The 14,792-nt window shown below is 34.1% G+C and overlaps 2 protein-coding genes across 2 annotated transcripts; both read right to left on the bottom strand.

Moving 5' to 3' along the window:
- Positions 1-1,880: 1,880 nt before the first annotated feature.
- LOC139427303 (protein FAM200C-like) lies at positions 1,881-2,396 on the bottom strand. Its single transcript, XM_071188481.1, has one exon. The coding sequence runs from the start codon at positions 2,394-2,396 to the stop codon at positions 1,881-1,883; it is 516 nt and encodes a 171-aa protein (XP_071044582.1).
- Positions 2,397-2,454: 58 nt separating this feature from the next.
- LOC122273077 (protein FAM200C-like) lies at positions 2,455-14,628 on the bottom strand (the record flags this gene model as incomplete). The annotated part of the gene is made up of 3 exons (XM_071188482.1): positions 2,455-2,776; positions 5,717-5,862; positions 14,517-14,628. Coding segments are annotated over 3 exons (580 nt in total), but the record flags the coding sequence as incomplete, so codon positions are not given.
- Between the last annotated feature and the right edge of the window lie 164 nt (positions 14,629-14,792).

Genomic DNA, 14,792 nt, shown 5'->3' with positions numbered 1-14,792 from the left:
CGGTAACAGAGATGGTTTGAAAATCATCCTCAATGATGATCTGATGACAATACTGGCAAAGACAGGGATAGCCTGGTCGGTAGGGCCCTGGGCCCATGTCCGAGAGTTCGTGGGTTTGAACACCGCCGGCCGAAGACCCGCCGTGTAGTTCAGTGACTGATGCACGTTGAACCTATCGAGTCGCAAAAGTCCTCCATATTCCCATAACAAATCAATACCACTGGGGGTACTGGATTGGAGATCGATCATTCTCTGATTCAGATAAAAATTACGATCTGTGGATGAATGAATGGATGTATGAATGGGTCCGCCCTATAAACAGGTGCGACGTATGATGTGGCAGAAGTCGAATTCTTGGCTATAGATGGCGCTACTGGAGAACAAGAACAATCGCCCCCTCTGCCTAAACAGGCATACGTCAACAACAATTTATTTACGTCACACTAGAGCTGCACAATGAGCTATTGGCGGCGGTCTGGAAAACATCCCCGAGGATGATCAACACCTCCTAGAAAAGAGTAGGCCTCTGCACAGGTTACCATAAATATCCTTTAGTAGTCCAAACGTAATGACATATTTCGTATTTTCAACCACTGCGCAACTTAGTACCCCGAACGTAATGGCGTCTTTCTTATTGTTCATCAACTGCGCAGTTAACTTCGTCACATCGGACTACTAAATTGATCCGTGCTGAGGCCTTCCTTATTCTAGGAGGTGTTGGGCTGATCCGGAGCAGGGCTCGAAAAACCACCTGTCCGCCCGTCCTCGGCGGTCAAAAATTCCCCGCGGACAACGAATTTCTCGAATCCGACGTCCGCGCGGACGGCCCCTTTCCCGTTAATGTTCGTGATACATTTTCAATTTTTGTTGGAATATATCTTAAATTTTAATATGTGTCATTAAAATTTAAGATACATAACATCGTTAAACACCAGAAAACTTCAGCCCTCCTAGTCCAAGCTATTTATAAAGACCTAATGCAGCAAAATGACCCACAATACAGCAACATACAGCGCATGGTGGAATTGGTGTTTTCTTTGTCTGGGAGTATTACAGCGGTTAAAATAGTTTTTTCAGCAATGAACTTAAAAAAAACGCATTATGTACTGTTCTTAAACAAGAAGCGTTAAAAGNTTTTCGGGGGTTGGCGAGCGTTAGCGAGCAGGGGGCGCAGCCCACTAGTTTCATTTATTACTGTATAATGTAATCCTAGTACTTGTAATCCTTGTAACTACTAATTCATTATTCATTGTGTAATTTATATAAAGGCTAGTAATAAATAAGAGAAAATTATATTTTTATTTATTTAGAAGCTACGGGTTAGTTTCAAAGGAGGACGGGTACGTTGTTGGACAAGCCGTCCTCGGGGACGGGTAAAATTTCTGAGTTTTTTCGAGCCCTGATCCGGAGGCATGCCATCGCAATTTTGAACCCCTGCAGACGGGATGGCCCTCCTGCTATGGTAGCCCGACGATCTGCGCGTTTAGTTGACAACTTTACGGTAGTACTGCTTAACAGGAACTAATATCGCGCACCCTCTGTCCCTATGCGGTTTGATCAAAGTAGTCACCCACCCCCTTACTGATCACAGCCAATATAGGGAACAGTGTCTTAAGATCATTCCACTGCGGGACCCAAAAAACAGACATTAGGGCTTATATTAACCACAATAAAAAAGCTCATAAACGATTTTTATGCTTCTAGATCAGTGTTTCTTAACCTTTTTGATACAGTGGACCCCTTTTAAAATTTTTTAAGAAGTCACGGACCACCCCTCTGGGAAAAAAATTTGCAAGAAACATCAATTTTTAGTATTTAATTTATTTTACCATTTAATTTTATTATTTCAATAGTATACAAAATATTTAAAATTAAAATGTTTAGTCTGAAGGTTGTTGCTGCTTTTCCTTTATTAATAAATTAAATAGAGAGATGGTTTTCGACAAAGCAACGCGCATAACATGCTCAACATTCAATCGATAACGATGTTTTGTTTTTATTGTCAAAACTGTGGAAAGTCCGGCTTCGTTAAGATACACTGTAGCTAATGGAATTATAGCTGAAATAGCTCGCTTTACAAGCAATGGGTAGGCTTCTTTCACAGAAGACCAGAACTCTCCGAGTGTTTTTGAATCGAAATCCATTTTTAGCAAGGACTTTGTTCTAAGATCAATAAGCTCATCTTTGGCAAGGCTCATGTCATCGATACAGTCAATATCACAAAGAAAAGGATGACGAATCCACAACTCATATTTTATCTTTATCTCATCTAAATTAAAATATTTTTTCAATGAAACTTGAAGTACCTCCAGATGTTCACAGATTTCATTTTTTAAGTTATTCAGCAACAAATTATCTTGCCAAGATCCATTTTCAGAAAGCACTTCGTCCAACATTTAAAAGTTTGCAGATATCTCATTTTGAATTTTATTTTTTTCAAAGTGGCATCTTCAATTAGAATGCTTGTAATTTTTCAGTTGCATCCATAATGGTGATATCGGGTCCTTGAATTAAAAGACTTATATTGTTCATGTGGTTAAAATTATCTGCCAGGTAAGCCAATTTATAGGTAAAATCTTTTTTGCTTAAATATTCGAAGAATGAGTTATCTTTTTCTTCTAGAACAAGTGATAATTCGATCTTCAACATGAAAAATTGTTTCAAAGCCTGCCCTCGTGACAGCCAGCGCAATTCCGTGTGGTACAGAAGTACCTCATGTTCTGCGTCCATTTCTTGACACACCGTCTTAAAGAGACGATGATCAAGAACTCTACGTCTAATAAAATTTACAGTTTTAATAATTTTTGATAATGCTTCTTTTTAGCTGGTTGGAAGAGTTTTTGTAGCCAGCGCATGTTTATGTAAAAAACAATGAGTAACAAGAACATTAGGAGACTTTTTTTTTTACCAACAGGGCAAAACCAGATTTATTGCCAAGCATCACAGGTGCTCCATCTGTACAAAGTGAATGAAGTTTTTCTTTCCAGCCGAAGTCTTGCTTGGTAAAGAAAACATTTACATTGCTAAAACATCAACTGCCTTTGTAGTTTGCAAAAGAGACTTACAAAATAAAAATTCTTCTTTGATAGTATCAAGAGACACGTAACGAACAAAAACAAGAAGTTGGCTATAATTCGAGATGTCTGTAGTTTCATCCAGTTGCATACTAAAGGGAAATGACGATACTTTCAATTCATCGATGATCTTTTTCAAGATATTACAAGAAATTTCAACTATTCTTGAATGTGTCACATCATTTGAAAATGGAATTGCCTCAAGTTTTTTTTCTCTGTTCCAATCTACAAACTAATTCAACCATCTCCAGCGCACATGGCTTAATTAACGTCTCTCCAACAGTATGCGGTTTCTTGCTTTTAGCAATATGATATGCAACTTTGAGAGATGCCTCAACCAGAGATTTTTGTAGAATACCAAATCCAAGTTTGTCTAATGTTCCAGATTTCAAAACTGGGCTTTCTTCTTAGTAAAAAATTCTAGATCTAGTAACCTGAACAAGGTGTCAAATGTACGTAGCTTGATAGGAGATAATAAAAAATAGTACAGCGGACGTCATTAGGGGTGCACCATCAGGGGCGCACCCCTGATGGTGCAAACTGAAAGCTGGTTAGTAGAGGATGTTAAAAATATGACAGAGATATTAGAGGGCTGTGTGCAGTCCGTACTGAATTTGGGGTATTTCGATCACCTAGTTTCAAATATGCATGTATTTTCACCTTTTAGAAAGAAAAAAAAGATCAATGTTATTTAAATATTATTGATCCAAACGTTTTAAAAATTAAGAGCAGTCGGTGGACCCCCAAAATATGACCCATGGACCCCTAAGGGGTCTATGAGGTGAACCTGGTTCAAATCCCAGCTATGGCTGGTCGATACGCTCAACGATGCGATTGCACGGTCCACAGTGATCCTCAATGTATCCTCAGTGGCAGACGGATCATGGGTTAGAACCCCCTAGCCGTCAGGCTAACTGAAGGAGGATTTCGTGGTTTTTCTCTCCATGCCAATGCAGGTTAGTTCCATCAAAACGTCCTATGCGAAGACAAATTTTCTCTACTGCTTGATACATGAGTTCCCTCGTCTTCTGGGTTTGGTTAAAAATTACTAAAATATGGAGTTGAAAATTAGCAGTCGTGAATCCAAAAAACTGCATCGGCTGCTCAACGAAGGTTATAAGGTAAAATACAACTATACCAATGGGTTGTTAACAATAGTTTCGGATTCATTAGTGATACGAACAATTCCTTGCCGTGACCACACAGCCACAACTAGATATGATAGCGTTGATTATCACCCATTTTTTGTAGCACGCTTCTCTAACTGCCAAATTTGCGTTTCCAGTTCTGAAATTACCGGTGAGATTAAATTACATTTACCATCGAACCCAGACCGTCGCTAATAGCCCATTGTGCAGTTCTAGTGCTACGTAAACGAACTACAACAACCTACTTGTAAAACATATTGAGAATTATTTTTGATAAAAAAAAATTCTGATCCCTCTTCATTATGTCTTTGTCAGCTTTGCTGCTGAAGAGGGAAGTTTCTGTCAATTCTTGTAAAATTTACTTTTGTGAAATTTAAATAAAATATTATTCGAAACAAAAATCTTCTTCTTGCATTTCCAGTTTATTTTATTTCTTATTCAGTTAATTATTTATAACGCTTAATATTTAATAGTTTAATATTTATTTTATCCTATGCGCCCCCCAAACATTAATAAGTCCTTTGTGCGCCCTCCGGTGTTCCCCGATCAGGTTGGTAGGTACTTTATTTACATCGCAATAGAGCTGTACTATGGGCTATTGGCGACAGTCTGAGAAACATCACTAAGGATGATCCGAAGACATGTCATCTCAAGTTTGATCCTCCGCAGAGGAGATGACGTCCCTGCTTTGGTAACCAGACAACTTGTGAGCGAAGTCAAGCACTTTATGTTGGAACAGTTTAACGAGGACCGAACCCTCAGTCCCTCTGCACGCTGATCAAAGTGGTCACCCACTCGCATACTGACCACACTCAGAGATGCTTGACTTTGTCGCTCTGCAGGGAACCGTGTCTTTACTTTAGTCCACTGCGGGACAGTGTAGTTCTAAGGAAGCGTTAACACTAGTCACCTAACCTAGAAATTCTTTACACTTGGCCACTGAGACATAGTCGTATCAAAACTTTTACTCGTTTTTTATGCATGAGCCTTGTGAGCTCACTGCTTTGAAGTTCGTGTCAATATGTAATAGAATATGGGCAACGGAAGTTACAGATGGGCTAGTTCGTGTCAATATGTAATAAAATATGGTCAACGGAAGTTACAGATGGACATCACTATGGAAAGTATCAAAAACATCTAATGATATGATTGGATTCAAATCCTCTATACTTCCATGCTGCAGATTTATAGCAAAAGTCAAAAACTCCGGTGCATCTAACCACATAACTGGTACTGTTACTTGCATTTTTTTCAGTAGCACTAGAGCTGCTCAATAGGCTATTGGTGACGGTCTGGGAAACAAACCTGAGGCTGATCCAGAGACAACATACGTCATATCACATTTACAGGGAGAACACATTCGCATTCTTTCACATTTACAGGGAAGGCACATTCACACATCATCCATCCATCCATCCGCAGATTATAATTTCGACCTGAACAAGAACACATTCAATATCAGATCCAATACTCCCAGGGGTATTGGTTTGTTACAGGAACTTGGAGGACTTTGTGATTCCTACAGGTTTAGCATGCACCAGTGGCCCATTTGTACACACGGGTTCTTCGTTCGGTGAAAATCGAACCCTCGACCTCTCAGACGTGTGTCCAATGCCCTTCCAGTCAAGCTTTCCTGACCTCTAGACCACATAAAATCTTTTTATTTACTTATTCGTGCGTGCGTGTGCTATAAGCAATGACCCACCTCAAATGGAAGAAAGAAAAGCNAACTACATATTGGCCACAAATTACAAAACCTATAACTCTAGATTGTTACTAGTTGATGAAAAATACGTTAAAGGGAAATATTAGGAAGGAATAATATTTCTTTTTTTTGTGAATGTTTAAAATGAGAGAAGTTTTTAATCGTGCTGCTGGGTGACTGAAAAGTTTGAAATTTAGTTCTAACTATTAAGTTACGAAATTAGACACAAAATCTTACTTTTCTGAATAAGCAACATTTTTAGCATTTTCTTGAATTTCAAAATATAGGGGGTAGCGTCAATCTGGGAAAAAGGGTTCCCATAGTTTGGGCAGGAGATTGATCCAAAGTTTGGATCCCTTAATGTTAATTTCACTTTTTGCGTTTTCAGTCATATTTCAAATTAAGCAATTCAATAAAAAATTGCACCTACTTATGAAGCCCATTTATCCAAAGATAATTTCATGAAGAAAAAATAATTTCGAATAATTATTTTTATCTAATGAAATTGTGTATGAAAAAATTTTGAATTATGAGGTATAAATTTTTCTTACCGGTTCATCAAAAGTTTCAACTCTTTGTATTTGGTAGAAGCCGGAAAAAGTTTTTAAAAAATAATTTTGCGAACGTTAAGAAATATTTAAATGGGGTGGTTAATTTTAAATGTGGTTAACTTACTAGAAACTTGCGCACACGTAGAGTAAAATTTCATATTTTTTTTTGCTTATAAGATTGCTAATCCTTTTTCCAAATTATAAAATACGATGTTTCATGTTTAGTCTTCTTAAAATTAATTCGTAATTTGAAGAGATTTGAATAAAACATTTTATTGAATAAAAACATTTTATTCAACGACAGTCTAGTTTGATAAAAGTAATTTTCTGATAGAATTTGATAATACATCAGCTTTTATATTTTGTTTTCTAGTTCATAGTAAAATTCATAATTAATTGTCAAAATTATTATTAAAATATTGCTATATCAGGAAAATGCTCGATGTACCTTGTTTTCTTAAACAGCTACTAAAAAATTGCAAAAAATTCCAAAACAGTGTTTTTCTTAGAATCTTCATCTCAAAAATTCTTTTTCTAACAGATTCAATTGGCTAACGAATCAATTGGCTTTGCAACTATTTAACATTGATTCCTTTGACTAGGAATCATTTCATTCATGTTGTCAGACTTTAAAATTTAGATTATAGAATGCAAAAATTTCAAGAATGCGTAAGCTGGCTTTAACTTAACTTATTTTGCAGACGAATTTGTCCTTTTATCTTGTGAAGAATCTCAAACTGTAACAATTATTACTCTTGTTTAATTAGGGGTATTATAAATCTAACTTTTCCTTTTAATTTTTTAAATTATATTTTTAATTAACTAGTGAAATGAGTAAATAATATCCACTTTTTTTTTACTGCAAACTAAGTTTACTTAATATCATTCGAAAATCTTATGAATTTTTGAGCTCCCGTGTAGGGTAGTATATTTTATGTATGATCAATAATTTCAAGAGTGAACTCTCTTATATTAGTAGGAAGAAGACTTCTTTAAAAATTATAATTCGGAAAATTACTTGTTTGTTTACAAATGTTGCAAGGATGTGTATTTTTTAAATGGTTATTTATATAATTTTCACATTGGCCATCCGCTTTGCCTTGATGAAGCAAAAACCATGACCCTAGTAAGCAGCCAAAAACGAAATCATGAATTAATTTTTTAAAATTCTCTAACCTTTATATTTAAACTCTATCCGCTGCAATGTTTTTGTTTGAGTCTAAATACTGACATTCTTATATTTTTTACAATTAACATACATCAGCATAGTTAAAGAAATAAACATTTTTAAAAAAATTTTCGAAATAAGTTTTTTTTTAAAAACTAATCTCCAATATTTCGGCGAATCCTAAAACAATAATCATAATTTATGAGTTTATCATCTATATACTGTCCTCCCCCCCCGCACAGTTTGAAATTCGATGATAAAATTAAATTTTTGTAACAAGAACTGTTACAAACCAACTGAAATAAAAGAACTGATAGGAAAGATGCAAAGCTTGCTACACTACACTAAATAAATTCTATTAAATAATCAAAGTATAAATTTAAATAAAATTTTATGTCATTTTTAAACTTAAAAATGAGAAATTTTATGGCATTTAGCTATTCTGTTTTACGATATTTGTAATGTTCAAAATGCTTAAAAGGTATCCACTTAAATCCTATAGGAAGAAATTCGAACATTTTTATTCTATTTATAGTTTTCCATAAATTAAACCACAGATTACTTAACCAATGAAGGTCACTGATTTATTGATAGAAAATCTATACTGTTAATTCAACTCGGAAAAACTTTAAATTATCTACCACATATGCATTTAGTTTCAGGTAATTTCTTTTAATATTTTTACCTTATATAAGGCGGTGGGAAGAATAGTTCCTGCAAACAGCATTAATTTTTAAATATTGTTGCTAAACTATTTTTTTCACCTGTAATTTCTGTGACCATCTCCTAATAGTTTTTTTTAAAAAAAAGTGCAAATGAAAGAATTTGTTTGCATAAATGCTGGAAATAGTTAAGGATAGTGGGAGATCACATTATTTTCTCTAATTCAACAATTAAAACTAGTAAAACTGAAATTAAAATTACCAAATCTCGAAATAATCCAAAACTACAAAATTCGACGAAAAAGTAAACTTTACTCTACTGGAGATCTCAGGGTATTGACGCGATCTTTTGACAAATTCTAATTTTTCAAAGATTTCAAACTCTTATTGGTAATTAAATATTGAATGTTGTGGTGAATATAAATAAAATAATTTCAATAAAGCAAATAGCCATACAACTCTTCATAAATTTATAATAACTAATGTAAATTTAGTTTTAGTGCAAAATTTTTATACAAATAACGTTAAAACAGCTTTAAAAAAAGTAAGATAGTAGTTCAACATTCAAATTTTAAAATCTTGGAAAATCATAAGTAATTTAATAGATTCAAACTTAATTTTCAAAGGATTAAAAATTAAACTGTTTTCATTGCCCAGAAACTAGATCCAAAAGTTCTCTTCGTAGCTTAGCAAGAGACACACTATTTTTAGCCATCTTGTCATTATATTCCTGGAGTTTCCTTATGGTTGTTTTTATTGTTTTTCTATGGTTAGGTTATTTGCATTATTTTAAACTTTCGCAATATATAAATCTTGATTGCAACGAAATTTTTTCGATATTTTGTCGACCCCCTCCCCCCCGTATTAAAGGGTCAGGATTCCAAATATTTAAAAAATTTATTCAGGGAAAGTACGTTTTTGTCTGATTTCTAAATAGTTAGCTGTAACACATTTGAGGTCACCCCCAGGAACCATTAAGTTTGACACTTAGTTCGTAAAAATCCTATCATTAGAACAAAAGTTATTCAGGGTGACAGCATTTTTGCTGTAAGTTTTAACGATAATATCATTCGAAGAGCTACATAATGGAATTTTCTCCTGAATTGACCCGTAATTATGCTGCACTTGGTTTTAGATGAAATTTGGTAAAAATGCACTGGCTGCTAAATTTGAATCAAGGCTCTTAATAAGCTCTGCTTAAGACTATTGATCCTGTGTATTTTAAAAGAGTGTAAAACCCTTAACTTTATATTTTATACTTTATTTATTGTTCTACATTGATTGTTAGAGTTCCCTATATTGTAAACAGTGTATATTTAATTTAGTTTAAGCTTTCTATACTGATGACATTTTTGTCAATTTCAACAGGAATTCCAGAGGAATATGTAGTTGGAATAGATGTTAGATGGAATTCAATAATTCAAGTTAGATGGAATTCAATAATTGGAGTCAACCAATCCCGGCAGCGTTCCAGATAGAATTGATGGTACCGGATTAGTTGAAGGCTTCACTAAAACAGGTTCCAAATATTTTACTTATTTGTTAAAAAAAATTTTTATTAAATATTTTTATACACATATTTACATTTAGTTACTGAAGCACCTGTTTATTTCTTAAATTTTGGTTTCTTAATTTTAAGCTTGGTTTATAATTCTTATCTGGTTCTAAAAGTTTAAGTTTATTTATCTGCATTTTTTCCCCTCTTCTGAGAGTAGGATATAGCATTTTAATTATATTTATAAATTTATTTCAAATTGTGATTTATTCAAATTTATATCAGAATTTAATTAATCATTTATTTATCAGAATTAATTTATATCAAAAATTCATGGTGTCTTTATCAAGCATGTGGCAGTAATATTTAATAATGCAACAGGCTTTTGTACCTTACTGTTTAGTTTTTAAAACCTTTAAGTAACTGCACAATTTGTGAGTTTCAAGCATTTTCTTTTTGTATGTGTGTAATGATGTGGAGATTGTTGGTGTTAGCTTTATACCTTAATTTATTCTTTTTTTTAAATCTTTTTTGAGATTGATATCTATCATTAAATTTTTAATGATTCCCTTTTGCAGTTTTTTGTCCCAATAATATTTACGTCCAAACAATCGTACATTGTTTTGACACTTTTTTTTGTAAATGTTACGTCCCAAACGATAAATTCCTTTATGCGTGTTAGCAAATTCCAGTTTTGGTCTTGAAGGGTTAAAATTGTGTAGCAGTTGAAGTAAATTTAATAGGTTAACACAATTTCGATAGAGGAAAACTTCGTAGAACTTGTAAAGTAAAAAATATAATGTTTGTATAATTTAAACGGTAAGAATCTACTTTGACATTCTCATATCCTAACTATATAACAGTTTAAAGACCCTCTGTTTATTTATTCTTGATTCAGGAAAGACTTCATTTATGACAAGATATTGAGTAAAATAAGAGAATCTTGATTTTTATATGTAATAATTTACTTTAAAGAAAGTAATTTTAGAGCAATTGGGTTGAAAGGCTGAAAACTTATTTTTCTTTAATACAATTAATATATGTTATTATAATAAAACAACTCTTTCGATGAGTTATCGCAGCAAAAGTAAGATTTTTATTGCCAAATAAGAAAATATTATTACCATTCTGCAAGGGACAGAAAAAATACGTCTTACAGTTTCAGACACATAGAATGCATGACAATCTGATGCATATAAATGTTTGAACTTTCAAAGTAAATTGCAAACAAAAGCCATTGTGTAAACAAAAATAAATAAAATGCAAGTTGTTACAAATGAGACTATTATGTGGTTCGAGCAACTCAAATTGTTTTGAATTTTAAAGGACTAATGAATACTTTAAAAATAATAACGTTTTCTGTGTCTCCGTTTTGAAGCAGAATATAAATTAAAATACACATCTCACTTTTTTATCCTGCTTTTCTCTGAATCGTTCTTATTAAAATAGACGAATCGTGCTTCTAAAATGGAAACAATTTAAAAAACTTGGTATTTTCATACTGGGTAAAAAAAATTTGCTATTTTTTAAAAAAATAGAGCTAAAATATGAACACTTAATAATGTAATGATTTATGTAGGAGATTATTAATTTTTTTTAAAAACCTAGTTTATTTATTAAGGTATTCAAAAGAATCTGATTATTCTGAAGATATAAATATTTCATTACTCCGAATTTTTATTTAATTTACAGGAATAGTTTCTATTTAAAAATTTATTTCAACCGAAATATTTGTCTAATTAACTGAAATAATTGTGTTTGTGTGGTGTCGTTATACGATATTTCGGCAGTTTTTTCTACCTCTTTATTGAAGGACGAAGTATTTTTCTCGATATTTGAATTTTTCTAGTCTTGAACTATTATAAAATTTTCACTTAATTCAACAAGCAACTTTTAAAAATATCGGAGAGTGTTGAGATTCGTTTACAATGTTTGCGAGTACTGTATTGAGACGAGCACAGGGTTGCCTCTCAGTGAGGGTTACTAAAAAAGACTATGAAACAGTTGTTTAATAAAACCGCGGCGAGGGGAGGTGCCCGGGAGTTGACATTAAGAAAAATCGCCTCACCGTGAGCCTGGCGGCTAAGAGCACTTTAACCCATTATCCGTCTACTACTGAGGATATCTTGTGTCAGCACTGTGGTCTGTGCAAGCCGTGTGCGGAATTCGTATCAAGGAACCATCGTTGGAATTCGAACCCGATTCACCCCATTAGAAGGCTAACGCTCTATCCCCTGAGCTGATATTTTGATCACCGTAACAAAGTATCTTTCCCTGATTTTTTGCTTGTTACTATAGAAGTCATCTTTAGAATTCAATCATCACTGCTTTTAAAATGGTCTTTCAGAAATATACTATAAGGTGGAGGATTCAGCAAGTTTCGAATTTGTTTAGATTCCTTAATCTCTCGTTCGAATGGATCAAAATTAATAGTTGAAGAACAATTTATTAACTACGTTTTTGAATAAACAATAAGCTAATAAACATGGCCGATATATTTTAAATATTTGAAGAGAACTGAATTCTCATTACTTTAACTAGTAACAGTGGCTAATGCTAAACTAGTGAAATAAATTTTACTCTTATGTAAAAATTGCTGTCTTAAGAAATAGTTGGTTCTTTGTTAATTAAGCGCCTAGAGCTCCACTTGAAATTTGAATATTCTAGGCTTTCAATGAGATTTTGATTGACCCAAATTTTTATTTGACAAACTATTTGGCATAGTTCCCCATTGTTCTAGAATTACGAGACACTCTTCAATAACTGAATACATAACAAGTCCTACTTTTATCATCTAGCTATAATATGACATTCGAAATTATGGAATATTTTGAATGTTTACTTTTGGGGCAACAGATTTAAGCATACTAGACATTAAAAAGCACTGTAAAACTGTCTAATCTGCAGGCATAATTTATTTCGTAAATCCAGAAACAATTTTGCAGTTAACTTAAATCGTTTTTTTTTTTTTAAACTCCTTGTATGAATGTTAATAGTCTTGACAGTACTGTAAAAAAAGATAAAGGATCAAGTAAAAATGAGGTTAGAAACATATGAAGTAATTATAAAATGAAAAGGTTTAGGGTAAATCAAGGAAATACACAGTCCAGTCACATTAATGTGACCTGTTTAATATTTATTTTATCCTACGCGCTCTCAGAACATTAATAAGTCCTTTGTGCGTGTTCCGGTGTTTCCCGATCAGGTTGGTAGGTACTTCATTTACATCGCAATAGAGCTGTACTATGGGCTATTGGCGACAGTCTGGGAAACATCACTGAGGATGATCCGAAGACATGTCATCTCAAATTTGATCCTTCGCAGAGGAGATGGCGTCCCTGCTTTGGTAACCAGACAACTTGTGAGCGAAGTCAAGCACTTTATGTTGGAACAGTTTAACGAGGACCGAACCCTCAGTCCCTCAGCACGCTGATCAAAGTGGTCACCCACTCGCATACTGATCACACTCAGAGAGGCTTGACTTTGTCGTTCTGCGTGTCTTTACTTTAGTCCACTGCGGGATAGTGTAGTTCTAAGGANTAGTCACCTAACCTAGAAATTCTTTACACTGAGACATAATCGTATCAAAACTTTGACTCGTTTTTTATGCATAAGCCTCGTGAGCTCACTGCTTTGAAGTTCGTGTCAATATGTAATAAAATACGGGCAATGGAAGTTACAGATGGGCATCACTATGGAAAGTATCAAAAACATCTAATGATATGATTGGATTCAAATCCTCTATACTTCCATGCTGCAGATTTATAGCAAAAGTCAAAAACTCCGGTGCATCTAACCACATAACTGGTACTGTTACTTGCATTTTTTCAAGTAGCACTAGAACTGAAATAAACCTGAGGATGATCCTGAGACAACATACGTCATATCACATTTACAGGGAGAACACATTCGCAGTCTTTCACATTTACAGGGTAGGCACATTCACACATCATTCATCCATCAGTAGATTATAATTTCGACCTGAACAAGAACACATTCAATATCAGATCCAATACTCCCAGGGGTATTGGTTTGTTACGGGAACTTGGAGGGCTTTGTGATTCCTACAGGTTTAGCATGCACCCCGTGACCCATTTGTACACACGGGTTCTTCGTTCGGTGAAAATCGAACCCTCGACCTCTCAGACATGTGTCCAATGCCCTACCAGTCAAGCTTTCCCGACCTCTAGACCACATAAAATCTTTTTACTTACTTATTCGTGCGTGCGTGTGCTATAAGCAATGGCCCACCTCAAATGGAAGAAAGAAAAGCAGGGTGATAGGGTTACGACAGGATTCGAACTCTCCACGCTTCCTACGCGACAGATTCACCCTCACCCACGATGGCACTTTATAGAAATTACATACATGTGCAGGTATGTTTGCTCAATTTAGCCTTATAAACCTTTGTCAAGTAGAATACAGATCGAACAATTTGATGAAGGATATCACGAAGAATACATGAAGGGCAAAGGTAGGATTCAAACCAGCCATCTCCACACTTGACGAAACTAGCTTAATGTTTGTGAATTCGGATATGAACAAAAATGAGCGGATCGAGGCGTTCTCACGTGTTGTTATCATTGTATAAAAGTGCATCATTTTCTCGTTCATTCTGTTTATCTGTTTCGTGTTGTAGTGTTTCGTGTTTATCTGTTTCGTGTTGTAGTGTTTCGTGTTTATCTGTTTCGTGTTGTTTGTTTCTTGAAATACAGTATTGAAGTTCGAAAAGTGGCTCTTGGCGTAATACACATTCGTCGCGTCATAGGAAGTTTCACTGGGTAAGTCTAAATCCACTTCATCTCTTGCTTCTTGATAATCATGTCTAAAAAATAATTTTATTGTTTTAAAGAAATAATTTTGTGAACGTTAAGAAATATTTAAATGGGGTGGTTAATTTTAAATGTGGTTAACCTACTAGGAACTTGACTTGCGCACACGTAGAGTAAAATTTCATTTTTTTTTTTTGCTTATAAGTTTGCTAATCCT

Source organism: Parasteatoda tepidariorum, unplaced genomic scaffold, assembly GCF_043381705.1.
Source record: "Parasteatoda tepidariorum isolate YZ-2023 unplaced genomic scaffold, CAS_Ptep_4.0 HiC_scaffold_1181, whole genome shotgun sequence".
Taxonomy (NCBI): Eukaryota; Metazoa; Arthropoda; class Arachnida; order Araneae; family Theridiidae; genus Parasteatoda; species Parasteatoda tepidariorum.
Note: the sequence above shows the minus strand (reverse complement) of the source record. Positions and strands in the feature narration are given on the sequence as shown.

Bases quoted from the DNA above. Each gene is read 5' to 3' on its own strand.
- LOC139427303 (XM_071188481.1), bottom strand. From the start codon at position 2,396: ATGTTGGACGAAGTGCTTTCTGAAAATGGATCTTGGCAAGATAATTTG.